Source organism: Siniperca chuatsi, linkage group LG3, assembly GCF_020085105.1.
Source record: "Siniperca chuatsi isolate FFG_IHB_CAS linkage group LG3, ASM2008510v1, whole genome shotgun sequence".
Lineage (NCBI taxonomy): Eukaryota > Metazoa > Chordata > Actinopteri > Centrarchiformes > Sinipercidae > Siniperca > Siniperca chuatsi.
The window spans coordinates 8,895,600-8,922,781 of record NC_058044.1 but is presented as its reverse complement, the minus strand read 5'-3'; the positions used below and the strand labels follow the sequence as shown (position 1 = coordinate 8,922,781).

General features: G+C 37.5%; 2 protein-coding genes across 10 annotated transcripts in view; both read left to right on the top strand.

Moving 5' to 3' along the window:
- The window catches only part of trim2a (tripartite motif containing 2a), a 32,050-nt gene extending 23,211 nt beyond the window's left edge, over window positions 1-8,839 (top strand). For 4 of the 7 annotated variants that reach the window (XM_044191621.1, XM_044191622.1, XM_044191623.1 and 1 more), the window contains 7 exons: window positions 2,309-3,032; window positions 3,626-3,729; window positions 3,996-4,163; window positions 5,007-5,187; window positions 5,655-5,725; window positions 6,055-6,195; window positions 7,249-8,839. In XM_044191621.1, the coding sequence (XP_044047556.1) occupies window positions 2,309-3,032; window positions 3,626-3,729; window positions 3,996-4,163; window positions 5,007-5,187; window positions 5,655-5,725; window positions 6,055-6,195; window positions 7,249-7,401 (1,542 nt within the window). In that variant the 3' untranslated portion in view covers window positions 7,402-8,839. The remainder of the gene's footprint in view (window positions 1-2,308; window positions 3,033-3,625; window positions 3,730-3,995; window positions 4,164-5,006; window positions 5,188-5,654; window positions 5,726-6,054; window positions 6,196-7,248) is intronic. The other 3 variants (XM_044191624.1, XM_044191625.1, XM_044191626.1) reach the window with 1 other exon arrangement.
- Window positions 8,840-9,688: 849 nt separating this feature from the next.
- On the top strand, window positions 9,689-24,528 carry mnd1 (meiotic nuclear divisions 1 homolog (S. cerevisiae)). Of its 3 annotated transcripts, none has more exons than XM_044191632.1 (8): window positions 9,689-9,897; window positions 10,722-10,787; window positions 11,389-11,446; window positions 13,812-13,960; window positions 14,990-15,064; window positions 15,195-15,309; window positions 21,503-21,547; window positions 23,827-24,528. In XM_044191632.1, exons 1-8 carry the CDS (start codon window positions 9,895-9,897, stop codon window positions 23,931-23,933), a joined length of 618 nt encoding a protein of 205 aa, XP_044047567.1. In that variant the 5' UTR covers window positions 9,689-9,894; the 3' UTR covers window positions 23,934-24,528. The 3 variants fall into 3 exon arrangements, with proteins under 3 accessions (XP_044047567.1, XP_044047569.1, XP_044047568.1); XM_044191634.1 differs by lacking the exon at window positions 9,689-9,897 and adding an exon at window positions 9,934-9,993; XM_044191633.1 differs by lacking the exon at window positions 9,689-9,897 and adding an exon at window positions 10,060-10,524.
- Window positions 24,529-27,182: the final 2,654 nt, after the last annotated feature.

Sequence of the window (27,182 nt, the reverse complement as noted above, 5' to 3'; positions counted from 1 at the left end):
AAAGGGGTTGTATGAACTGGAAGCTCTGATTTGTTCTTATAACGAAAAGCAAATAATGCAGAAAGAAACAATTAAAATGAACACAACACTGACCTAATTACAATCCATTTTTGGAAAGCATTTAACCTATCACAGGCTACTCATCAAGCTGTTTTTGCTGATCTGTGTGTCAGGGGCTCAGCTGGTCTGATAGGCGATTAACAGGCACAAAGAGGGGGGCCAGGGAGCTGGTGCACCACCCCAATCCAGACAACCAATCACCCAGTCTGGTTAAGAGCCTGCTGCTGCCTCCTCAGGGAGCTTCATCACATGGGTTGCTAATGATTTACAATTCACTGGCTGGTGTGCAGTCAAAACACTGGAGCCCAGGGGAAAGTCAGATATGCGACTTTCAGCTGTGTTGTTGCTTGTAGCTAGATGGAGCCAGTGTACTGTATGTACACTTGGGTTGATTTGGGTGTGTCATGTGCAGTGAGGGAACACAGTACAGCTTTGCTCTTAATGCCGCAAACACTGTATCCTCTTACTCTGAAGCTTGGTCTCTATTCTTACAATATGTATGGACAGTGGCTTAGTTTTCAGAGCTTCACAGTGTGAATTAGTATAAAGAGAAAGAGATAGAAGCATTGATGAAACATTTCACTCCAGTCTGAGAGGCTTAATGGCCTCTCTTGTTGGAGAAGAAGAGGAGTTTGATGGCCAGATGGGGGTGAGTCAGTCTTGGTTCTTTAATCAGGGTACAGTGATGTTCCAGCACTAAAGAGAAATAGTGAAAAGGTTTCACATTAGCAACAATATAATTTTTTATAAGACTTGAAGTAAAGCATACTGAGAGATTTCATGATCTAAATGTGACTTGTGTTAGCTTGTTATTAGCTAAATGATAACACTTTTATACTAAAGTTACAAAACACATGCTTAAGTAATGCATAATTAATGCATGACTCATTTCATGATTTAATGCAGGATGTATCATGAATTCCTGTTGAAATGATCAATTAACTATGAGCTTATGTGATTAGTTCACACTGAATGGATCATCAATTAATAAGTTATATTTATATGCAACCAAATTAGCTGCAGTCGAGTTACACAGAAAAGGGCATTTTAGACGCGTGCATTTGATCAGCCTCTCTTAAATCAGAATCAACCTTATTGGCCAAGTATGTGTACACACACAAGGAAACAGACTGAAGCTTTAGTTGCTCTCAATGTACCTACACACAGTTCCAAGAATAATTTGCAGGAAGATAGATAGAAATACACATACAAACAAGGACAACAAGGCTGAACAAATAAAAAATAAACATAGAACTATTATGTATATACAAGTAGGTGGAAAAATAGATCCATCTATCCATCTAGCAACAATGACGAACAACATACGATGTCTATATACAGTCTACAAACATATAATCTCAAACATCTACGTGTTGCTGCATGACCCAGCAGTCTTTGTTTATGTCACATTTACAAGCACGTGCACTTTTTAAAATGATTTTTTGTTGTTGTTGAAAAATGTGGAGTGTAGCACAGAAGAGAAAGATACACTGAAACTAAAAACATCTTGCAGGTGCCAATTGATAAATCGGGTTAGAATGAACAGACATATCTAAGCATATGTCAGTCGATAGTAATGTTGTGTCAGGAATCTGATTCTGACTTGCCAACATTACTGTTCTGTTGACCGTTGGGTTATGTCAGCAACTGTAACAGTCCTTTCACAGACTGATCTCTGCATGTCACCACAGGATGATGTAGCCATATCTGACAGATGTTCATCTGTTTTCATGGTCAGTCACTGCAGAAAACCTGCAGCTGTGTGTGAGGACTTTTATTGGTTTGCATATTAGGAATCATAACAATATATGTTTTTGCCAACATGCACTTAATAAGCTAAGATCCCATTACCCTAATGGTGGCAAGTCATAGTTGATGCTTTATTTTTACTGTACACCGATATTGATCTCTCATTGATCTTTCATTCGCCCTTCTACACAACAGTGGGTGGATGGATTTACATTTGGGCTTTAATGCTGAAGGACAGAAAAAGTTTTGCTATTCACAATGGTGTTTCGATCTTTTTTTCTCCAATGTTTGCATTTTTCTTCTGGCCTCTATAATGTATTCAAATGCATAACTGTATTTTGTATTACTAATTCTTTGGTTGACCTGCTCCCAACCTGTGATGGGGGGCCAAGAAGACACTGCTTTTGTTTTTAGGGGGTCCAAGCCTAAAAGGCTTAGGAACCAGTGTTCAAGCTAACCACACAGTAACCCTGCTGCCCCCTGGTGTGTCTATGCGTAGGTGCTCCAAGCCCAGCTGGACACCCTGCTGCAGGGCCAGGAGGGCATCAACAGCAGCTGTAACTTCACGGAGCAGGCCCTGAGCCATGGCACCGAGGCCGAGGTGCTGCTGGTGAAGAAACAGATGAGCGAGCGTCTCATTGAGCTCGCCAGCCAGGAGCTTCCTCTGCAGCCTGGAGAGAATGACCAGCTGGACTTCCTTGTGGAGACAGAGGGACTAAAGAAGTCCATCCACAACCTGGGCACTATTGTAACGACGAACGCCGTGGCCTCTGAGACTGTAGCGACAGGTGAAGGGCTACGGCATTGTGTGGTAGGTGTGCCCACTTCCATCACCATAACTACTAAGGACAAAGACAGAGAGCTGTGCAAGATGGGTAACGCAGTCATCACTGCTGAAATCTCCTCACCTGATGGCAGCAAAGGTGAAGGAGAGATACTGGACAACAAGAATGGCACTTACGAATACCTGTTCACAGCTCCTAAAGAGGGGACTTTTAATTTATCGCTGCGTTTATATGACCAACATATCAAAGGCAGCCCCTTTAAGATAAAGGCCACCAAGTCTATAGATGTGTCGCTAACTTCAGACGGCATGAAGAAGAGGCTGAAGTCTCCAGGCAGTAGTCACATCAAGCAGAAGGCCATCAAGAGGCCGGCCAGTATGTACAGCACAGGGAGGAGGAAAGAGAACCCCATCGAGGACGACCTCATCTTCAGAATCGGTAAGAAAGCAGACATTTTGCCAGCAGGAGGGCTGGATATCGAACCTCAATACTTTGTTGGTACCGACCGAAATGTGGCGGTAGCACCTGGAATGTTGAGTCAGATTCATAATCGTGTTGAACTATTATTTGATCAGTTTCTGATTAGACCTTTTTTAACCAAAGTTCTTGTATAGCTTACACTTAGATGAAATTTAACGATGTGGCTTCTTTTTAAAATGAGGGGGGGGGGGGGAAAAGGGGTTTGTAGAAAAGGTTTCTCTCAAAGTAAGGTATTGAGAAAAGTATAATTTTGGTAGCGTAGGTGTCGTATTAGCACTAGTATAGATACATTGTAATACCCACCCTGAGCCTGTAGACCAGCATCTTGTAAATTTGTCAGATGTAGTTAATGTCCAGTGCGCTCAAAACATCTACTTGGCTATTTAAAATATTTAAAAACATAATTATTTTTCATACAGTGTAACATAAAAAGCAACAGGGACAGCATGTCAGCTTTGTCTCTTTCTTTGTCATTTTTTTTAAGTGTTTTACATAGCATGGTGCAATTAACTTGATAAAACTACATTTCAGCTATATTTCGTGTTTTCCAGGCACAAAAGGAAGAAACAAAGGGGAGTTCACTAATCTGCAGGGAGTGGCTGCCTCGTCTTTGGGAAAAGTGCTGATAGCAGACAGCAACAACCAGTGTGTGCAGGTAAAAATAACTTCCTGTGCTCTCAGCCTACAGAAATAGCAGATGTTAAGGGGTGTATTAAGAAGTCATTGGTGGAGCACTATAATTTCATTATTCACTTACCTTGAACAATGCTGCCTCAGCACTTTGCCAGCTCCTTTGAACTTTGCAGTATATATTTTATGGACAATTGTTGATTAAAACTACTGAACACAAGACAGAAGCTTTTTTTTTTTTTTTTTTTTTTTTTTGACAAAAACATTTTTTGATGTGTTTTTGTGCTGCAGATTTTCTCAAATGATGGTCAGTTCAAAAGCCGTTTTGGTGTCCGGGGCAGGACTCCGGGGCAACTGCAGCGGCCAACGGGTGTGGCTGTCCACCCCAACGGCGACATCATCATAGCTGACTATGACAACAAATGGGTCAGCATCTTTTCAAGTGAAGGCAAGTTTAAGGTAAGCCAAGCTTAATCTTATCTTTATTCTGTCCTTAGATTGTCTGTGGGACAAAGTAATAAAACTATGATGTAATTTTCACTGAGATCAATAATAGGTATATTACCATGTAGGTTGCTGCCATAAATACTGATATTAAATTGTATATTGTCCCCATACCACCACTGTATTTTAACCCTTACAATTGTGTATAAGTGTGACTATTTTAGTCATTCACACAGCACAACAGGTGCATTGTATGCCCTGCCCTAGGTCATTTACAATTTTCACAACTCATTTGCACATTTCCAGATTGTTAAAAGATGCACTAATGCAGATTTTCACTTCCCTCTTCAGTCTATTTCAGAAGTCTTGATACTGAATAATAAAAGAGTGGCGATTTTAAAGTGAAAATGAATTGTATTAGCCTTGTGCTTTGGATAATTTGATAGTTGTCCTACTTTCTTTCTTAGTTACAGCAGAGTTGCAATGGCAAAGGATACACCCATGTTCCATTTAGAGCAGCCTGCGGCTCATTCACTGAATTGCAGGCCTTCTCTCAAACACCATCACAAAACTACTTGCCACACTATTTATGTCTGTAGTGTCTGCGTATTCATGGGATGTTTTATTTCTGTTTAACTATACATCACATAAGACGATAGAACATTTTAAAGGGGCTGAATTTTTTTTTGACATACAATCCTTTGGGGGTTGTAATGTATACATGTAATATTATGCAATATAATTTACTCTGATATTACTCTACTAATACTACTGTTAGTCTAAATTTCTAATCATGAAGTATGTGATTAAAAACTTCTGGCGCTACCTAACAGAAATGTAAAATCCTTGACTCATCAGAACAAGATTGGCTCAGGGAAGCTGATGGGCCCTAAAGGCGTGTCAGTGGACAGAAACGGTCACATCATCGTGGTCGACAACAAGTCCTGCTGCGTCTTCATCTTTCAGCTCAACGGCAAGCTGGTCACCAAGTTCGGTAACCGTGGCAACGGTGACAGGCAGTTTGCAGGTACACTCAATGGTAATATGTGCACTGCCCCCTACAGTCTCTCTCCAACCAGCTCACACCTGCATGTGGAATGAAGACGAATGCCAAACCAGGAACCATAACGACCCCATTATCCTTTTGACTTTTTTCAAAATAATAACAATAGGACAAGAGCTTGACAAACCTACTAGACACCTTTTCACTGATATCAGTTTAAAACATATTGTGTATGATAGACAATTTTTTTTTTCATGAGTTAAATGGTCATTGCATAGATTATTAACTCAACAGTCCTAAAACAGCATGTAGTTCCACCGATTTATGGTTTGAATATATATTTTTTTTTGTTTCTTTGTCATTAAATGCATTTGTCTACTTATTAACTTGCATGTCCTCTAAAAACACCTGTCATGAAGTTTCTTTCTAAATACTCCTGTCTGATTTTGACAAACAGCACATGTCTGAGACCTTGTTGCTTTTATTTTATTTTTTTAATTCAGGCCCTCACTTTGCTGCTGTCAACAACAACAATGAAATCATTGTGACAGATTTCCACAACCACTCAGTCAAGGTAAGTGCAATATCAGAGCGGTGGAAGTGTATTATAGGTATACAAAGTCTAGAGCCAAAAAAAAAAAAAAGATCAGTCCAAATTTTAGCACTAAAAATGGTGACTTGTATAATAGAGGCTTTTTTTCTCTATTTTATATTGTAAAGTCTTAGTAGTTTTCCCCCTCTAAGCATCTTATAATCAAATTTTAATTATCAAAACAATTAAGTTTATGTATTACTTTGTGTATTTTGTTTGCTGTGTTGGTATACAGAACAATGGCTCATTATGTTTGAGTAATTTTAGATTACTGTCTCCATGCTATTACCCCCTTGAAAATCAAAATGTAGGTGTTCAACACAGAAGGAGAATTCTTGCTGAAGTTTGGTTCTAACGGCGAGGGCAACGGCCAGTTCAACGCCCCCACAGGCGTGGCAGTGGATGTCAATGGGAACATCATAGTAGCAGACTGGGGCAACAGCAGGATACAGGTCAGTACAAAAAGTCTCACTTTAACAAGTCTTAAGAAAATACAAACAGAAGTAGTTGTTTGCATTTCAGTACATGTCTTTTGTCTCATGTCTCTTTAATGTCATACAAATTTTATTTGAATTAGATTTTTTTTTTTTTTAAATCAAGTGCCATGCCATCTTCTGGCCCATATACAAATGACGTACCTCATCGTATGTCGCTTTGGACAAAAGTGTCTGCCAAATGTATAAAAGTAGAAATGTAAATCTAACTGTTTTTTTTTGTTTTTTGTTTTTTAATTTAAAGTACCTGATTGTCACTTGTACAGAAAAAGCTGATTACACATTGGAGTCTAAACTTCATGTAACAATAAATAGATTTTCTCTTCTTTAGTTCGCATAGTTCTTCTAAATAATTTGCACATTTATAAAACACCAATTTTCAAACAACCACTTCAGTCACTGTGAATCAACCTTATTTATGAAATCATTCTCATCCTTTATAAAACTAACCAGAGGATCAAATACTGTGTTTTCCAGTAGAAATGAAGACTCATTTTAAATTTTTCCCCAGGATTACACATTGGACAAATTCAACTTCTTCTTCCAAAGCAGTGTACCTACTTGGACTTGTTTCAATTTGAAGTGGCAATATACCAACTCTAAACTGATCCCAAAATACTTTTTTTCGTCAACAAATAATGACAAATGAATAAATGCGACTTTAGTAAAGGAATTATATTAAATTTTACAAAGTGTGTAGTGATGTTTACTGCAATTATTTGGTGTTTGGTGTATGTGAGAAATCAAATATTTTAATTGACTTGATTTTGCCAACACCTCCCCCTTGCGCTGCATACCTCACACTATTTCTTTATGTTCACTCTCAATCAGGATGACGTCATTATAAGTGAACCACAGAGTTCTTAACGTTGCCTTGCCACGCTATACTCAACGACTTAATGACTTCATTGTATATACCAAGTTATTAATATAAACTGCAAATGAAGTGGGAGACAAAGCACCTCCTGGTTTTATCCCAACAGATTTTATATTTCTCTCTGTATCTCTCAGGTGTTTGATGGCAGCGGCTCGTTCCTGTCCTACATCAACACATCAGCAGACCCGCTGTACGGCCCGCAGGGACTGGCTCTCACCTCTGACGGACATGTTGTGGTTGCAGATTCTGGCAACCACTGCTTCAAAATCTACCGCTACCTGCAGTAGTAGCCTCCGTCAGCGCACAAACTGTACAGTGTGTGTGTGTGTGTGTGTGTGTGTGTATACACACATGCACTCATTCGTGTGGCACGACCGTCAGATTTGCACTCATCTGCTCACCTATTCATCCTTGAATCGTGCTGTCGTTGTGCCATCTGTTTGACCTCTGACGCTGAAGAAACTGAGAGAATTATTTGTGGTTTGAATGAAGTGTGAGGATCGATGATATTCACAGACGGCTGCCCCTGATTGGTTCTTTAGAGGAGTCACTCATAACCTTGTTCACATTCCATCTTAACTACACTGATTTGAAAAAAACTTTAGTATTGTACATATGTTAGACCTTTTGATTTGTTGCGACATGGCAGGAAAACTGGAAAATAACGCTTTTGCACTTCCTAGAAATACTGGTTGGACACTGTGTTAAGTGAGATTTGAAATTAAAGTAAAGAAGTACCTTAGTCACCTGAGAAACAGTGGGAATTCTATTTATAGCTCCAGTAACTGCAGCTTCCTGTTAAATACTCTTAAGAGTCCTCACATTTTGCCTGCTCACTATAAAATAAAAACCTCCTACTGTAGGTAGCAGGGTATTTTAGAGCATGATTAAGCATCTCTGTGCATGCTGTTTTTCCTAATAAACACCAGAAAAGCTACTGTGCACTATATAGGAATCTATGCAGGCTGATACTTAACACAAAAAGAAAATAGAAATTGAAGCACTATTTCAAATATAATACGTCTACCTATTTGTGAAAATGACTAGTCAATGTTATATGTCATCACTTTAAATAACTTCCGCTTAATTGGTTTTACAAAAACAGTGTGTTTGTGTGTGCAAGACAAGCGTGATTGTGTGAGTGTGTTGTGACCAATTAAGGTACCAAACAAAAGCCACTTGATATGTTGACTTACAGTCTGCTGTTTGCATGTGTGTTTGGGTGTGTCGTGTATGAAGCCTCTTGACATTTTGACTTACAATCAGCTGTGATTATGCGCAAACATCTTAGAATGTGTTGCAGAATTTGAGTAAATAGCTACAATGCTGAAAATAAACTCAGTTAGGGTGCATCAGTCCTCGCTGAAAGGGTTTGTTCATCAATCTAACATCAGACAGAGCTGCAGAAGTGCGATCACCTTCACTCCTTTCCATGTGTCTTTCAAAAAACCCGTAGGACTACTAACAAGTTGTATTTTAGTAAAACAATCTGTCCATCCTCAAAAATAGATGCAAAGTGTAATTCAACAGTTGAGGTGTATGTTGTAAAAGGGCACTGTGCTCCTATTAGTCCTATTCGTTTGTCTTCAAGCACACAGTTTTCATTACTTGTTATCCTGAATTTGGTCATCCATTTTCTACACAATCCTGTTTAAATTATTTGTTTTCCATTGTCTTGTTTATATTTGTAATGCCAAAAGGAATTAAAGTGCCCATAGGAAAGAATAGTGTGTTTGATTTTGTGCAGTACATACTATATGTTGTAAAATAGTGCATTTATTATTAACTCCATCACTGCTAAAACACTGTGTAATGATGATTTAAAGTTGTTGTTTTTTTGTTTTTTTTTATTAGCATAGCATCTATTTGTTTGCAGACTGACACTCATTACAGAAATGTCCTTTGCATGTTCATGATTCTAAAAAGGATCACCGGTATACTATTTCTCCCTGCAGTGATGATGAATCAATGTTGTCAATATGATTGGAAATAACAAGCACAACACACTATAACTGATGTCCTTTTTATTTTATTGTCTCCCAGTACAATACATATATAAATACGTTTGACAAAACGGGCCTTTTTATTATCGAGTCCTGTCACCTCTACACCCGTCCCTATTTGAACAATGTATTTTATTAGACAGCAGAGGGCCTCAGAAAATCATGAGGTGAAGTCAAACAGCGTCGCTCCTCCTCGTTAAAGTAATGCTACCTTCCCTTGCAGTCGGAAATAATAATGATTGACGCGATCAAAGACACTAACGGCCCAAAACGGTGGAAAACGTGACATTTTTTCTGCGATATGCTAGGTTCAGACCATAGACTGTATGGTTCATACGGTACAGACATGTGTACAGAAGTCGCGTTAAGTGTTTTATTGATTCACAGTATGGTAAAACGACAAGCCACTGTTTTAAAATTAATTATTCATACACATTTTGTTCTCAAACCCATTCTGGTGTAGCACCACAAAGAATACATGCACCTATTAACTTCAAAAATAAATACAATTTGCACAATCGTCGCTAACAGTTTCTACAGTTAGTTATTACATAGCCTATTCAGCACGGGACCGCGGTGATTTGGAGTTTACAAGAAGCAGTGAAGGCAGCACAACCCCATGGCAGCCTTCCGCGGGAAATTCAGTAGCATACTGCCTGGACGATATTTTTCTTGTTTGGATTACAAACATAACAACAGCGCTATATAACATCTTACAGTGCAAGTGCCGAAAACATTAATGTTAGTGGAAGTTGCTGGTGCTGCCAACGTAACAAAATGGTAAGCAGATATTCACCCTTACCTGCAGTTGATGGGGCAGCGCTTCAGTGACGCTTATCTACAGGCTAGCATTACCAAGCTAGCTCCTAGCTAACGGTAACATCAGCTTTAGCTACCAACCGGCAGTAATGTCACCCAGTTAATACAAAATATTTTTATACGCTTAGAAATACGTTACCAATGTACGTGTCACAAGGCTAATATTAGCTTAATTCACGAACGTCGTACTAGCTACGTATCATTCCTGTGTTGATATCCGAGTGATCTATCCACTTCATGTAATCAGCGCTCATTAACGCTCCGTAATCGAGGACAGTTAAATACAGGAACACATTGGAGGAAAGGTGAACTTCTCTGTTGATTATCAGGAGAGAAACAGACCTTGTCAAGTGGGATTAAAATAATAAAAACACGACGTACTCGAATTGAGTTAACGTTCATTTCCATTAGCCTGCAGCAACTCATGTAAAATCCAAGATTGTTGCCCAGTGCTGCCTGTGGTGGCCGGAAGCCATATTACAACAACACTGATGCGGAGCATAGACGTGCAATAAAGAGCCACCAAAGGCAGCAATGATGGCCTAATTTAAACATGAATATTTGCGTGCTGTTTAAGTGCTGTAAATGGTAGGTATGTATTGTTACATGTTCGTGTTTTGTTCCTTATTGCATGCTAAATACTGGGAAATCTTTACATGGAAATGCAATCAACCCCTCACACAGTGTTTACTGCTGCTTACATATTATTCTATTGCTGTGTGATATAGTATATTAGTTACTGAAACTATCCAGGCCTTATGTTACATTAAACTTATCTATTACAGTCAAAGAAGAAAGGACTAAGTTTGGAGGAGAAGAGAACTCGCATGATGGAGATTTTCTTTGAAACGGTGAGTTTTCCCATTGCAGGTGACCACAACGGTTTAAAGTAGGTATATATTAAATTGATATCAGTATATTGATATAATATGAGGCCTCCCAGCCTCCATGTCCCCTTTGTGCTGTCTTGATTACACTGTGAGCGCATGGATTTAAGAGCTAATCACTATACTTACTAGTCACTAGTGTATGCGTTTTATTTTCTCTAACACAATCTGAAAAAAAGAGTATTGATTTAACGTTGCTAATGTTGATTTAGGCTGGCCACTTTTTGTGAAGGAAAACTAACGCCAAAACATAAATTGATCCTATAAAGACTTGATATTTGAGTAATATGAGGGGGCTTTAGTGTTCTAATTTTAAAAACCTGCAACAGACACAGAACAGGTTGTTCTTAGGAAAAATGCATCACTTTGTGGTTTTCTCTCTTTTTGATACACATACACATCATCTGCACACACAACCACACAAATACTACAGATTAGACAATGTTAAAATAAGATAAAACATTTCAGCACTACAATTAAATACAATCAAGTACAGAAAATGAAATGGTTTTTAGGCTGCCTAAAATAGGTTAACCTTGAATATGTTCTCTCATTCTCTTTCTAGAAAGATGTGTTTCAGCTGAAAGACATTGAGAAGATCGCCCCTAAGACAAAGGGCATAAGTGAGTAATGATCAACAGAGAAATATCAGTAACATTAACACACTTTTTAAACGGTCTCTTCAAATGTGTCCATCTAGTCAAGTGTTTAGGTTGGCTGCCTGTTTAACAAAATATGTACAGTCTTGTTGTGTGTGTTCCCCTGCTGGTTTCTAACAAAATAAATTAAACAAATCTAAAGGTAATTAGAGATGTCACTAATTTTTTAGAGAAGAAAAATATGAATGTGGGAGCTGAGTCTGAACAGGAGACACTCAACTGATTTCTAAGGGAAAAACACGATGCACTAAAAATTTGACATTTTGGGACGGATTATTCTCATATTTCCATTGAGCATATTGTTTTTTAAATTTTTGTTTGCATGTTTTAGCTCATTTACCACCCTAACCTTATATTTTATCCAGTTAATCTGCAGATCTTTGAGTGGTAATCTACAGTGAACACTTTACCCAACTTTATTTTAGACAGAGCTATTTATTGTTGCATTACACTTTAGTTGAACATGCACTTGAAGCTGAAAAGTCTGCACTTTTACTCTCTAAACTGCAGAAAACAGTTATTGCTATGTAAAGATATAGTGGAGTAATGGCGTCCTGAGTAGAGAATGACATCACACCCCCTCTGCCTGGGTTGTTATCAGAGCTTCTCTGTGCTTTGTTTATACAGCCGGTCCGGCCGCGCGTGCATGTTGGTGCATATGAGTTTCTACCTGTGAAACTGTTGGCTTTGTTGGCTTAGCTGGGTTTTTTTTTTCATCTCACGCGGTGAATTAAGGATTTATTTCAAACAAACCAGAGTTGGTGATTGTTGGAACAGTGTAAAGATTAACAAAGACGGTTTTGGTGAGTTTTATTTTGTTTCTGTCCCATTTGAATGAAGTGTTTTTTACGACAATTTGCAAGGTAAAATTACTGTTTTTCTCAATAGAATCTGGTGGGCCATAATGTCTGTTTGTTTTGGTCTGAGATGCTGGTGCTCTAGTGTGACATGTAGTAGAAGTGAATGTCACATACAGTACCTTTTTTTTTTTAAAAGAAAATACAAAATATACTAAATGTAAACATTCAGGACTTAGCAATTTCCCCTCGGGGATCAATAAAGTATTTCTGATTCTGATTCTGAACCTGGGCATGACTGTTAGTGAGACCCGCAGATACCATGGCAACCAGGATTAGCTGTTGCCATCTTAACTGTATTTAGTCTGTATAAGCAGAACCAGACCTATCAATGGCAGTAATCTCATAGTGCAGAGAACTGCTGAAAGCTTTTGGTTTTTAAATAAAACATATCCCCTCAATGTCAACATGGAGCCTGACATTATAAGTATCGAGGGGAAGTTTATTACAATACAAACTTGGATTTTTAAGGGCTAGACCATGCAGAGGAAGAAAACTGTCTTGTGTATGTTTGGGTGAACTGAGGAGGGATTTTTGTTTAAAAGTGGACATAACATTAATCTGGAGAAACTGGATTGTGTTGCTGTAATTAAAAGCACATGTTTTTGACCCCCTTACTTAGGCATGATGTAGTTACTGAGTAATGGGGGAAGGGGGCAACAAGAGATCTGCATTACGGGCACATGTTCCTGTAGAAAGGGAGAAAATGTGAGAAAAGGGGCCAAGGGAGTGATCTCATCTTAAATTGAAAAAAAAGAGTGGTAATGACATACTGGTAACCATTAAAAGATGGAGTAGTTTTAAGTTGAAAAGGGGCAAAAAGCTATTTGAATCACATGAACAGAGAGGAGACAAAGGAATGGAAAATACCATTCTGAAGTCATGCACCTACAGAGTTTGGTTGATCCAACCAGAGTGTTTTTTATTTTCAATCTTTTCAATGTTTATTTTTGCTGCTGTTCAACATCCTCTCAGGACTCAGCACAGCTCAGCCCTTAACACAGCAGATAAGCTCTTTTAGTTTCACAGTGGAGTGGCTAAGCAAACATGTGGGAGTATCGCGTTTCACCACTAACACTATTCAAGATGGAACTTCTGCTCTGTTACATCCTCTCATGCAATGTTCTCACACATAAGTATAAAATGGCCAGATAGGCTGCAGATGTGTGGGTTTAGTTTTGTGAACATTTGAGTGGTAAACCTTGCCAGCAGTAAAAATGAGACCTGATGCTGACTTGTGTTTTTTAAATCCTCAGTAGAATGCAATATTATATCTAACATCAGATATATTTTATATTGCCTAGTCTTCTAAGCTTGTAACAATCATACCTCTACCATAAATCAGTCATCCACAAATCAAATCAATGATCCACAAATAGCATCACTTGGAAGGCAGTGTAATAATAGAAAATGGAGGATTGTGGACCTTTTAATGTGGAAGGTGTTCTTTCCTCTCTCTCTGCTGCTTTAAGCTCCCATGACTGTGAAGGAAGTGCTGCAGAGCTTGGTGGATGACAACATGGTGGACTGTGAAAGAGTGGGTACATCCAACTACTACTGGGCCTTTCCTAGCAAGGCCCTGCATGCTCGCAAGCACAAACTGGAGGAGCTGCAAAAACAGGTGAGAAGACTTTAACTTTAAGATGATTTTAACAGATTTTCCCCAAAGACTGTTGTGTTTTCTGTTAGAAGACACTGCTCACTGTCATTTACAGTAAATGAGGTCAGCATATGACCAGAATGGCCCAGAAAATGCTTCTGGTAATAGAAAGTTTGTTTTCACATTTTTAATATTCAAAATAAACAGATAAATTCCCAAATATGAAAAAAAACAAAATAATGAGTCATAATTTATAACTTAGAACTGAGAATCTTTCATGTTACACTTGGTGGCTTTTGGTAGAGATTTGTTGTCACAGAAAGTAACACTGCTCGTCTTTGAATTTCTCTGTGTCTGATGTGTCCCACTTCCCTCTCCTGTTGCACGGCGGACAGATGGTGTGAGGGAGGTGACTCCTCAGAGAATGTGAACCACCAAATTTCTGAGACAGAAGTTAAACGCTGTAGAGCAGCAATCTGTCACAAAATAATGACGTGTGATTACACCATAAGCATTACAATATACAGCAGCTGATCGTTAGATTTACTGTAGACTCGTAATGTGGAATGTGACAGTTCAAATTATATAATCTAGTTAACACAGCAATGTTAAGTGTGTATGAAAAAGTTGAGTGTGTAATTTACAAATTACAACACAGCTTCCTTTCTTTCTGCCAAATAATTACAGAGCATGCTTTAACAGTACAATGTACAGCACTGTAATTAGCTATTAATGCCAGTAAACCATTAGCCTCTAATGCACTGATGAGCAGTCATGTTCATTTAAGATTTTAAGGGTTTCTGCAAGGCAGTTAAAAGCTACAAAGGCCAGTTTAGCTTCTGTAGAAGATGTGGTAACCAGTGTTTTGCAAGATTTGTTGCCTTTCAGGAGATTATTGGTTGGTCCGAGTAACTTTTTCTTTGAAGTTCAAACAACTATGTCATGAACAGTTGAATTGACTTTATGGCAGAGGACAGGAAAATCTCTATCTTTCCTTGGTAGAAGTTTGGTGTCAAATATGCCTAATGTAACAACTCTTTCACTTTAAAGAATTCTCAAGCAAAGCAGCGCAAAGTGTCTCTACAGAAAGCAGTTGAAAAAGCGAAAGTAGGACGTCAAGATACAGTAAGAATATTTTCATATGCTTCCCCGCCATGTACAGACAAATATATGATGATGAAATAAAATGAATAATCCATGTTAGTTAGACTTATAAAATAAATCTTTCAAAAATGATCTCTGTCTCTGTGTGTAGAAGGAGAGAAGCTCTCTGCTGAAAGAGTTGAAGGCTCTGAGAGAAGAGCGAGCTCAGCTGCAGACCGAGTTGGAGAAGTACAAAGAATGTGACCCAGAAGTCGTTGAGGAGATGAGTGAGTACAGATGCAACATGACTGGATTTTCAAAAAGTCAGTTTTAAGCTTTAGCATCAATTAAGTCACCTACGATAACTGACTAGAGAAATTTAGCCCCCTATAAAAGGTAATACAATCCAGTATAATAGTCCCTCTGTGAAACTTTAATTATTAATTAATTAATACTTTGGATGGCATTACACTGCATACAAGCTTCTGTTTTACTGGTAATGTATGTGTATTGATCATGTAGTTAAACAGCACCTCGAGTACAAAGCGGATTTGCATATCTAACAAGGTTGTCACTGGACTTAAAATTTGTATGTATTCTGTAACATGTATTTTGAGTGAGGTTTTGTGCCCGGTGTTTTGATAGAATCATCCGACAGCAAGCTTGTTTGTTAACTACTGTAGCTGAAAGCTTTGGTGAGCCTAATTATTTTTTGGAACAAAAATCATTCAAAGAATAATGCAATAAGGAATCATCAAGGCAGATGCCGCTTTTTTGCATCCAGTGAGTGAGGATCTTTTATTTAGAAGAGAGACAGAGGAAAGAGTTGCATGGCGTCCAAGAAACAAACCATTCTTCTTCTATATGACTCAAAGTACCATGAATAAGTGGTTTCACACCAGATAATGAACACAAAATTGCACCTTAGGGGCTGGATTATTTCAGTGCAATAACCAGTGCTGCAATGAACTTGGCCTCCAACCAAAATCACCTACTTGTAGTGCTAAAAAAAAAACATTAGCAGGATGTGTTAAAACATATTTTACACCCTCAAGCTCCCTCTTCACACATTTCACTGAACACAATCTTAGATGTTCACACAAGGTGTAAATGCAAAGTGTTTTAGATATGCCGGGAACCAAGTGCTTTAGCAAAGGTCAATGGTGTCCAGGGATGCATGTCTAGAATCTGACTGATTGATTTATAAAAAATACAGCTGGTGTCATAAAATTTAACAGCCACCTCACTAATAGTTAAAGCTGTAAACCAGCACAATAATGACAACTACCAAGATAAACCACCATGTTCTGAACAGACACATTACAAACACTAACAAAAAGTAACATTTGCATTTTGGAACAAACAGCTAACTTGACACTACTTTCAGCACTAGGCAGTGCATGATGGGAAATATGGGCCGTCGCTATGGCTATAATACTCTCAGCACCGAGCAGCACATGTAGTAGAGTGCAGTGTGCACAGCTGAGCAGACGTAGTGGAGCCAAAGCGGTGTGTTCACAGTAAACTGCTAACTGGTTTGTGAAATACATTGCTGGAAAGTTAATAAATAATGAACCCATCATTTTCCCCTTTCAATATAACTCTTATATAACCCTGTCCCTGACAACCGTCACGTCACTCATGCTTATCACAACTGTTTGTTGTGTTAGCGAGGGAGCTAGCCAGCTATAGTTTGTCAGTCAGTAGCAGATTGAAAGGTTAGCATCAGAGCATCTCTTCATCATTCTGCAGCTATAATGTCAGGAGCCTGTTATATAATGTCAGAAGCCTGTTTTTTCAAATAATGGTTTGGAATCGGAACAAAGCTGTAGCATGAATCTCATAGCTTGATAGAGTAAGTTAGAGAATATGTAGTTTAGTAGAGAGCAGTGGTAGAATGTAATTAAGTACATTTAGTACTGTACTTTAGTACAGTTTAGAGGTACTTGAGTATTTCCATGGTATTTTCTGCTACTTCAGCAATTGACTGATACTGAGCAGTGCTGATGTTTATTTAGCTATTTATTTTATTCTTTATTTTCTCAGTGTTCATTTCTAGAATTGGTTGACAATGTATATTTAATATGTTATGGAATATTAGCAAACATTCTTTAATAAAATTATTTGTTTAAGAAAGCAGCCTTCTGAGTACCTTTGCATAGGCATATCAATGCAAAATCGGTGCACAGTCCACACAGAAAAGGTATATTTTCATTCCAGCTCAAAAATTCACTATATTGGCCGCCATATCGGTAATCTGTGAAAGTTTCCCCTCTAAAATTGGTATCCCATATCAGTCGGGCTCTACATGTGACCACATTCATATGTAGTATAGCCATATGAATACAAATGCTCGCCTTACTGCATTAAAGCACTGCCTAGTCGACTTTATAGTGTGTGTATAGAACAAGAATCCTCCCAAACACAGTGGAGTACAGTTTATGTGCTGTGTTACATAACTTGGGACATGATTTTGAAGTGCAGGTTCTTGTCATAGGAGTCCTCGTCTCTAATTGTGCTTCTGAGAACAAACATGTATTTTGTCTGGTTAGCAGCAGGGTCACAGTTTCTCACGTTTAAGTGAGGAAGTGAAAATTGATCACTCGAGTGTGGTCACTTGACATGCGTTTGAGATACACTTTTATGTCAGCTTGAACCACATACTGGTTCTATGTTGATGCAAGTGTGAACCTTCCTGCTGGAACAGAGGCATCCTTTTTCTGTTCAGATCTTAAGACTTGCATGTCAATTTTAATTGCAGTCTAAATAACAACTCTAAGGGTTTATTGAGTATTTTGCCATAAAGGTTCTCAATTTGGATTTAAGTGTAAATGGAAAGTGAACTTAGATCACAGCACAGCTTAAGTAACCCAGAAAAGAAGATATTTTTTGATTACAGCTGCTAGTACATAGTGTAGAGGCTAAATATTCTCTACACTGTATGGTAGGTCTGAACAACAAAAAGTCTGTATTTTTAGCTTGGTGCCAAACTGTTTTTGACAAATATGAATAAAACAAGTAGAATACATTGATGTATTAAATGTTAAGCCATACTGGTTGTATCATACTGTTATCACTGTCTCCACTTGCCTACAGGTCTTTTTTTCTTCTCTTTGAACTACACCACATGTACACATCTTTGTTACAGATAATCATCTCCTCTTAGTGAAATTTGAATTATGCTCTGAGAGCTGCTTGTAGCTATGTACAGAGTGTGATTATGTTATGTCTACTGCTGAGGGGGTTTGACTGAACTTGCAGAATGGGCACAGACCTGTTCATGCATATAGGGTTCATGTAAATCTTTTAAAACAAATGTCTGTTGAGACCAGTGGTGAAATGTAACGAAGTACATTTACTCAAGTACAACACTAAAAGAGTAAAAGATTTTAGAAATAGGAAAGTCATAAAACCAATCCCTCCTTAGAGGTCTTTAAATTATATTTAAATACATAAATCACTAGGTCAACATTAACCTATTTTGGGTCAATATAACACCAATGCAATACTGGGTTAACTTAACCTAGAACCAATGGGTTGTTTTGACCCATTGTAGATTACTGTTGGGTTATTTACAAAAATTAAAATATGGTTATTTTGACCCAGGCTTTTATTGTTAGGTATATAAAAATTACATTCAAAACTCCAAATGATACAAATATTATTAACCATAAGTAACAAATAGTGACATGTAAATTTAAAAAGAGCTAGAGTGGATTAAAACAGTTCACAACCATACCATGTTTTAGTTTGGGTAAATAACCCAACAATAGGCCTGTCACAATAACTGTTTTTGTTGGACAATGATATTGTCCCTGAAAAAGACCATTTTATGCCACATGATAATATAATAGCATAATAATGCAAGTGCACACTTTCAAAGAGCAATGAACTTTTAAGCTGCCTGAGCCCCGCCCATGGTAAAACTCAGCAGACGATGAGAGGACAGAAGCAGCGCGACCAGAAATGACCGAAAAATGTGTCTCAGACTCTGCATAGTTTTTTATGTTACATTCGACATAGGCACCCAAGCCTTATAATGCAGGGAAAACCCTGCTGTTTGTTCTGGCATCATGTTGGCTAAAATGTTGGCAATATTGTACGATATATGGACATGACCTCGATAATTTTTGCTGACCTTGATAAGTTGATAAAGTAATTATCGTGACAGGCCTACCCAACAATGATATAAAAAATAACAGTAACAACCCATTGTCTTTCGTGGTTTTCTACTCATGGGTAGTGGGTAAAGTTAGCCCAGTATTGCATTGGTGAAGATGGTGAATTTTAGTAGTCAAATTTAAATATACTGTATAAGTCAAAAATACTAGTATCAGCCTATAAAATCATGTGTAAGTTTTTAATTGCAGAATATTAACTCGATAACTTGATAAAAATCCACTGAATTATGAGTACTTTTACTTTGGATTCTCAAAAAACATTTTGCTAATGATACTTTTGTACTTTTTCACTTTTAATTGTAATGTAGTATTTTTAAAGTGTAGTATTACTACCTTTACTTAAGTAAAGGATCCGAGTACTTCCACCACTGGTTGAGACACTACAACAGTATTACATATACATTTGAACCATTAATAATATAATATGAATAATAAAAATGACTCAACAATAGTACGTAATAGCTAAGTAAGTGCTTTACTTTTTAAAAGCTGTCAGTCAGTACTAAAGGGTTATTCAAGAATCAAAAGTAGGGTGGCCTTAGCATGGCATACTTTCTTAACTTTACCTCTGTTCACATGAAACCAGACCCACATTACTATTTATTATGTACTAATTATTGTATTTTGGGTTTCTTTGAGTTGTCGTCTGCCCTGAGCATGTTTGACAGTGATTGCCACGCCCATTCCAATAAGCATTGGAATGCACTACATTTTGGAGAATCCAACTGCAACCAAAATTTAAATGCATTTGTGGTTTGGAGTCGGTGTGTAAGTGTTCCTCTTCTCATTAGATCAGACCAAAGTACTATTAAAGGCACAGTTATGCTCACTGTAATTACCACTGAAAATATTAGTGGTGGACAGACAGACACCGTTTTGATTTAAGATAGACTTGTCAAGTCAAAATGTTTGACATTTGGTTACCACACCCATAGATACCAAAACCACTGTGGTAACACGTGGGGTTAAAAACCACCAAATATGGGAAGAGCAAAAGGCACCTCAGAGAAATGACAGCCACAGCCATGTGCATGGAGGAAGCACAAGTCAGAGTTGTACATGGATTCACAAATCTTATTTACAACCATATTGAAGGGAAACCATAAAGAGATGAATTGATGTTTTTTGCAATTTCTTTAAAATTCTTAAATTACTTGTTTACCAAAGGAAAAAAAAATGTTTTGTTTGTCCTGTTCCTTTTCCATCTTTAATGTATGCTGTTTCTTTCGGCATCCAAATTCTCATCCATACTGTGAAATCACAGTGTCTCCAGGTCCGTGAGTCAGAAGTTATTCAATTCAATTCCTCCCACTTGCAGCTGCTATTTATTTTTATGGATATCTTTCACTGTATCATCATTATCAATAAATGCTTGAATGACTGTTGGAATGGTGTTGAGAAAACCTCACCTTTTAGGCTCATGCAACGTATGCCACCATTTGTGACAACCATAGCAGATATTTTTGCTGAACATTGCTACTGATCAAGTCCTTGGACTTCCTCTGATTTTCATGAAGGACACATCAGGGAGAAATCTGCTATAAATTAATCCTGGCCTAAAATAGCTTATATTGGCTGGATTTTAGGATGCTGCAGCCCAGTCTCTTTAGCACAGCAGCCAAGTAAGTGTCTGTTGATAGCTAACATGGATTCAACAAAAGGTTATTTTTAACTACTGCTAAAAGGTAAAGCGATTATTCAAGGTGCCTAGCAACTTAATGATGCTGTTGTTTGAGGATTCAGTTTTATGGGTCACCAAGTATGTCACTTAAGGCTTGAGAGCTATGCACATTGTTCAGCTCTATTTCAGGTTTCTAGCTACAGCTGCAGGGGAGGTGTAGGCTACACTGGCCACTTTAATTTAATAGTAAATCACCACTTGTTCATACAGTATGGCTGTAGCTATGCAACCATCACTTCACTGACCATACTTTCCTCCAGAAAGGATATTGTTTGCTGCAGACCTTCATTTACGTCCAGCTGGGCTTTCACATTAAGCATTATTTGTTTGGCCTATTTTACATGAGCACAGTACGTGAGCCTTGCTCATAAACATGGGTCACAAAACATACATGGATTTGCAACACAAAATGGACGAAGATGTTCTGTTTCTTTCATCTGTAACATGACTCTCTTAATTATCATTTATCCGATGAAATGAAAGAAACCATCACATTTAACTGATTACATGTAGTCTTTTCCTTACATTGGTGTAAATAATATTGCAAATATTAATTCACTCTTAACAGGCATTGCAGACATAATATATAATGCACATATCATATATTCTGTTTTGCAGGAAAGTCAAATGCTGTAGCAAAAGATGCTGTTTCCAGGTGGACAGGTGAGTCATCTTTATATATTAGTACATGCACATGTAATGCGTCTGGAATCTCCCAACTATTTTGATAATCAATTTTAGTCATTTCTCAAGCAAAAATGCCGAACTTTTGATGTTTCCAGCTTCTCAAATGTGATAATTTGATAGGTTTTCTTGTTTTATATTATAGTAAATTGAATATTTTGGGGTTTTGGACCGATGTACAAAACAGAAGAAGACATTTGATAACATCACCTTAGGCTTTAGGAAATTGTGATGGACATTTTTCACTGTTTTTTGTTCGTTGATTAATCACTGTGTGTGCAGAAGGTCACTTCCCAGGAGTCAACACTCAGGCTCTCTGTGTGCATTCATTGACCTAAGCTGTAACCTTGGAGACAGCTGACCTTTGGGGATCATGGTAACCAGCTGGGCCTGTGGTGTTTTGACTCTATAGGCCAAATTGCCTGTAACTGGTCAACAAAGTCGTTTTGTCAGTTTTAGTTGGCACATTTTTGCTTTACTTCCATACAATTATATTCATTTTAAGACACTATGAGTCATATCTGCCTCTTCCATGACTTGAATTTCCCTCATTTGGGGTGGATACTACTAAACCAAAACATATTAGGTAGCAATGAGCATAAAAGTGTTTCCTCACACAGTACCATGTACAACTGTTGCCTTAGACCAAGTACAATGCAATTTTTTACTACAAGCTGTAATGTCCTCAGCTGTCCTGTTGCAACTAACAGCACTATTTCGTCAGTTCTCTCAATTGGCTGTCAGTACATTTTTAACAGATTTGTTGCTCTGTTGCATTTTCACCAAACACCAAAATCAGCACAGCAAGGCCACATCTTCTAGGCTTGGTGAAGGAAGTTGCTGCGTCTTTTTAAACAAAACATGCACTGCTATTATTGCTACGTAGATGGCGTTATTTCAACGTCTTGTCTAGTAGGCCACAACAGACTTAAGTAACAACCCTGCTTAATGTATTGAATTGCCTGTGGCTGCAACTTGTTCATGTATCAGCAGACCTTACTTTTCCAAAACTATGTTGTGTGGCTTTAACCTGCAGCCTCGTCACACTGAGACACACCTACACATAAAGACTCACGTACAAGCCCTGACACACATCATACTTGCACTTCATATTGTCATATCAAAACTGGAGTACAGTGATCCTACAGGACTTAAGTGAAAGGCATTACTAATAACATGATTCGGAGTTTATTGACTTAAGCTCTTGATAAAACAGGCGTTGATCTACAGGAAGCTACTTGATTTACTCTTTAAATGGGTGACACATCCACAGTTTTCAGCTTGTCTCGTGAATCACTTCTAAAAGACACTTTCCTTCAATTCATAGAAACAAATTTTCAATTGTAAAATAAACTGCAATAGAAAGAACATAACGTAATTGTCATTTCTGATTACAGCCATGTTGAAGATTATCTAGGCTACTTGATATGTGAATGAAGTCAGATTAATTGTGCATTAAGTACAGAACCACTTCTGTACTTAAAATTTTGAATTTCAATGCTTGTATGACTTTTGTATACAAAAAGGTATTCTTACAATAGAATATCTAGGTAAATTCACCATCATACATCAAATTCAAAGATTTTTTTATTATAAATGATGATGAAGCTAATAAATTGGCTAAGTCATAGTAAAAAATGTTAGACTAAGGCCTATTATTGTAACGTTTTGCAAATATTCCACCTCGTCTTTATGGCTGAGGGAATGTGTCAAAAATGCAAATAAAAACACAATTACAACACAGTTAAGTCTCAAACATGAACATTTCCAGATACTTGTTAAAATTCCACCTCACACAGAGCTCTACCTGACAGATATATGGTATCAAATCTGCACTTTTTATGCACAGATTTTATGCGAAATACTGGTGCACTTATGCAGTCTGCATCAGAAATTGGAGCGTTGGCATAGAGTGCCCCACCCTCATTGTAAGATTATTGTTAAGACGCACCAGATTCACCCTAATTGCCCAAATTATTTTCAAGTGTGGGAGATTGTCACTGGTGGGAAATGTTCAGGAAGTAATAACCAAATCTTCAGCCAAAATAACTCAACTTTTGCCTAAACAGCATTGAGCAAGTGCTTCAGAGCAGTGAGACAGATGGTTTGTTCTTGGACTCAACCATCATTCTCAAGTCCAAGAATATTCTCATAATTCCAGACTGACTGTGCTATCTATAATACTATATAACACTGGAGGGGCAAGTGCATCAGTGTATTGTGGTTCATTAAACAAAGATTTTGATTTCTGTTTTCAGACAATATTTTCTCCATCAAGTCTTGGACAAAGAAGAAGTTTGCCTTTGATGATAGCCGCATTAATAAAGCCTTTGGGATTCCTGAGGACTTTGACTATATGGACTGACTGCCAGATTTTCTGCCAGAGTTCATGGTCATAATAAGGGAACAATAAGTGTTTAAACTTAAGTTTGGAGCCAGTATAGCTGGTCTCAGCAGTTCTAGTTGATGTTCTGTGTAATGAAAATAAATGCACCAGGATTCATATTTATGGCCTTGGAATAAGGACGGATATCAGTCATGTTGCTGTGGCAGATGGACTTCATCAGCAGATATGTTGTTTTGGTGCAACCAGAGAAGAGAAGCACCAACCAGCCTGACTTTTCTGACACCTGTTTGCATGAAAATTGAGAACCCGAAGTTGATGATGGAAAGGAATCAACACTTAACACATCTGTGTAGCCAGTGATCTAATTTATATGGTTTAAACAGATGGTTTGGAATCAAATGCTTGTGCACTTTTTTCTTACGTTTTCCCTGTTTTATTTTTGCTTGGAGGGAAAAGGGAAAAACTCCTTGTTAGCAAGATCCAGTCCTGAATTAAATTACAGAGGATTTGTTTAAGATATGTCTACAAGTGCTGTAAATATTTAGAATGCATTTACTTTTTGCAGAACCTTTTTTTTCGTGTTGCTAATAAAATGTCCCTGTGAGTTTTATGAGCCGTTTTCTACAGTCGTATTCCTTCCAAAGCTTAGTGTGCAGTGTACAAATGTATTTACACCAGCCCTCCTATCTTTTTTTTTAGAAATACCCCACTGGAACATTGAAAAATCTGACATAAAAGCACACCTTTTTTTCAGAGCTGCACATTCACTTCTGTATGTACAAAAAAGGAACACAGTTGTCATGACATGTCTAAATGACTATTGCCCTGCTTTTCCCCCTCCCTTTTCTATGTCAAACCAGATGCAAAACAGGTAGTTGGGCATTCTGTGTTTACTCAATGACCTAGTTGCCATTGTGTCTAGGTTTATTTATTAAAATTTCAAATGTGCTCCCTGCTCGTCTTACTCATCAGTTAAGTTTTCTTTCCAGTAGATGAATGATATGCAAACATATTGTTAGTTCTCTGTTGATTCATGACTTGCTTTTAATTTCTGTTTTTTAATGCACGTTATTTTTATCTGTAAGCCATTAAAGAGGCACATGTTAGTATTAAGTGACAAATTTTATGTGATAGATATACCCTTGCAAAAATACTGTATGTAAATGTAGTTTCCTATTGATGCGTCCTAATGCGATGTTCAGTTATTTATACTGATAAGGATAAAATGCCAGTAAACAATGTGCAGATGCAAATGTCAGTGCTCTTACATGTATATTTATCGTGGCAACCTTAAGCTCCTTATTAGATGTGCACTGGTGACTAGCAACACTGATCCAACAAAAACATATTCAAAATGCCTAGCTGCAGTTTTGTTTGGTGCCTGACACACACACACACACACAGAGGAGTAGCCTAGGTGTATGTTCATGTGTGTACTTGCCCAACCTGTCCTAACTGATTCACGAGTCTGACATACTGAAAGTTCAAGCTCTCCTAAAGGCGGTGCATAGTTTTACCTCACTGGCACTAATTTAAAGACTATTAATTGCAGTATCTTTGGTTAAACATGTCCTGTCCTTGCAAGAGATCAACAATGCAATAATAATTATGCTGACTAAAGACTAACTGAACCTAAAGTATATGCCAAAAGAAGGACGTAGGATTATATAACACAAAACTTATGCATAAATAGCTTTTATTGCATGTAAGGTATGCTCAAAGATCCTGTCAAGTAGGGTAAATACTGATTTTTACTAATTTAATAGTAAGTTAAAAGTAAATAATACAATAATGTAAAAAAAAAAAAATGCATTCAAACCCCACTTTGGTAAAAGTACATTAGTATTATCAGCAAAATGTACTTAAAGTATCAAAAGAAAAAGTACTGGTTTTGCAGAAAAATGGCCCCAGTGACTGATATGTACTGATGAATCAATGTGCAAGTAACACTTTTGTAGTTGGTTGAGGTGGAGCTAGTTTTAACTGCTTTATATACAGTTTGGTAGTTTAGTTGTTTGTTTGTTCCCAACTTGAGGCTGCAACCCTCCAAATCGTCACAAAAGAAATCTGTGGGTCATGAGGTGGTTAATGGGGTAGAAAAGAAGAAAAAACAATGTTCTGATACACAAATTTGGATTCATTTTTGGACTTTTCTCTAATCTTTTATTTTTTTGTTAAATATTAGATAATGTCACCTCTCGGGCCTCGAACAGTTATTTAAATAAAGCCACCTGAGAAGTTTAGGAGGGAAATCTCCATTTGGTGGAACTGCTAACAACTCAAACATCTGAAATGTAACAAGGACATCTAGACACTGCTTTTTTTGTAAGGAGTCACAAGCCAAAACGTTTGTCAACCACTGGTTTAATCTTTAACAATGCATTGTATTTTATAAGATTATTATATGTTTTTTATGTAAAATCTTTATCTGTAAAGTAGCTATTAACTATAGCTGGCAGATACACATCGGAGTAAAATATTTATATGTATATATATATATAAAATATTTTTCGTACATTTGAAATGTAGTGTAATTGTAGAACTAAGTTGCAAAATGTAAGTAAACTACTTGAGTATAGTTTCCACCACTGAATAGTGTGTGCAGGTTTGTAGCATAGACTGTACATACAGTCAATGGTCTGTAGGGTACTGGTGTTGGAGGAAGTATTCAGATCCTTAAGAAAAAGTATGTAAGTATTATTAGCAAAATGTACTTATCAAGTACAAAAGTAAAAGTATGCATGATGCCCCTTGGGGGCATTATACTATTGTATATCGCATTATTAGATTACTGATGCATTAATTTGTAAGTAGCATTTTAATGTTGTAGCTGGTTGAGGTGGAGATAATTGTTGACTAACTATTTTATATATTGTTGTGTAGACTAATATATAACAGTGCATCATAGTTTATAAACTGATCATGTGTATTGTCTGTAAAATCTTAATCTGTAAAGTAACTATAGCTGTCAAATAAATGTAGTGGAGAAAAAAGTACAATATTTCCCTCTGAAATGCAGTGCAGTCGAAGTATAAAGTACCTCACATTTGTGCTTAAGTAAATGTATTTAGTTACTTTCCACCACTGTAGGTAGGGTACAGTATGCATGCATATCTTTGTATGATGCATTTTTGACAACTTTGTTTCGTTTACCTTCAGCAACGGACACGTAAACAGGCCTGTTGCAAGTGACACTGCTGCCTGCTCGCACTGCACAATGTGTTTGAGGAGGCGGGGAGGGACAGAGGGAGGGAGGGAGCTGCTGCT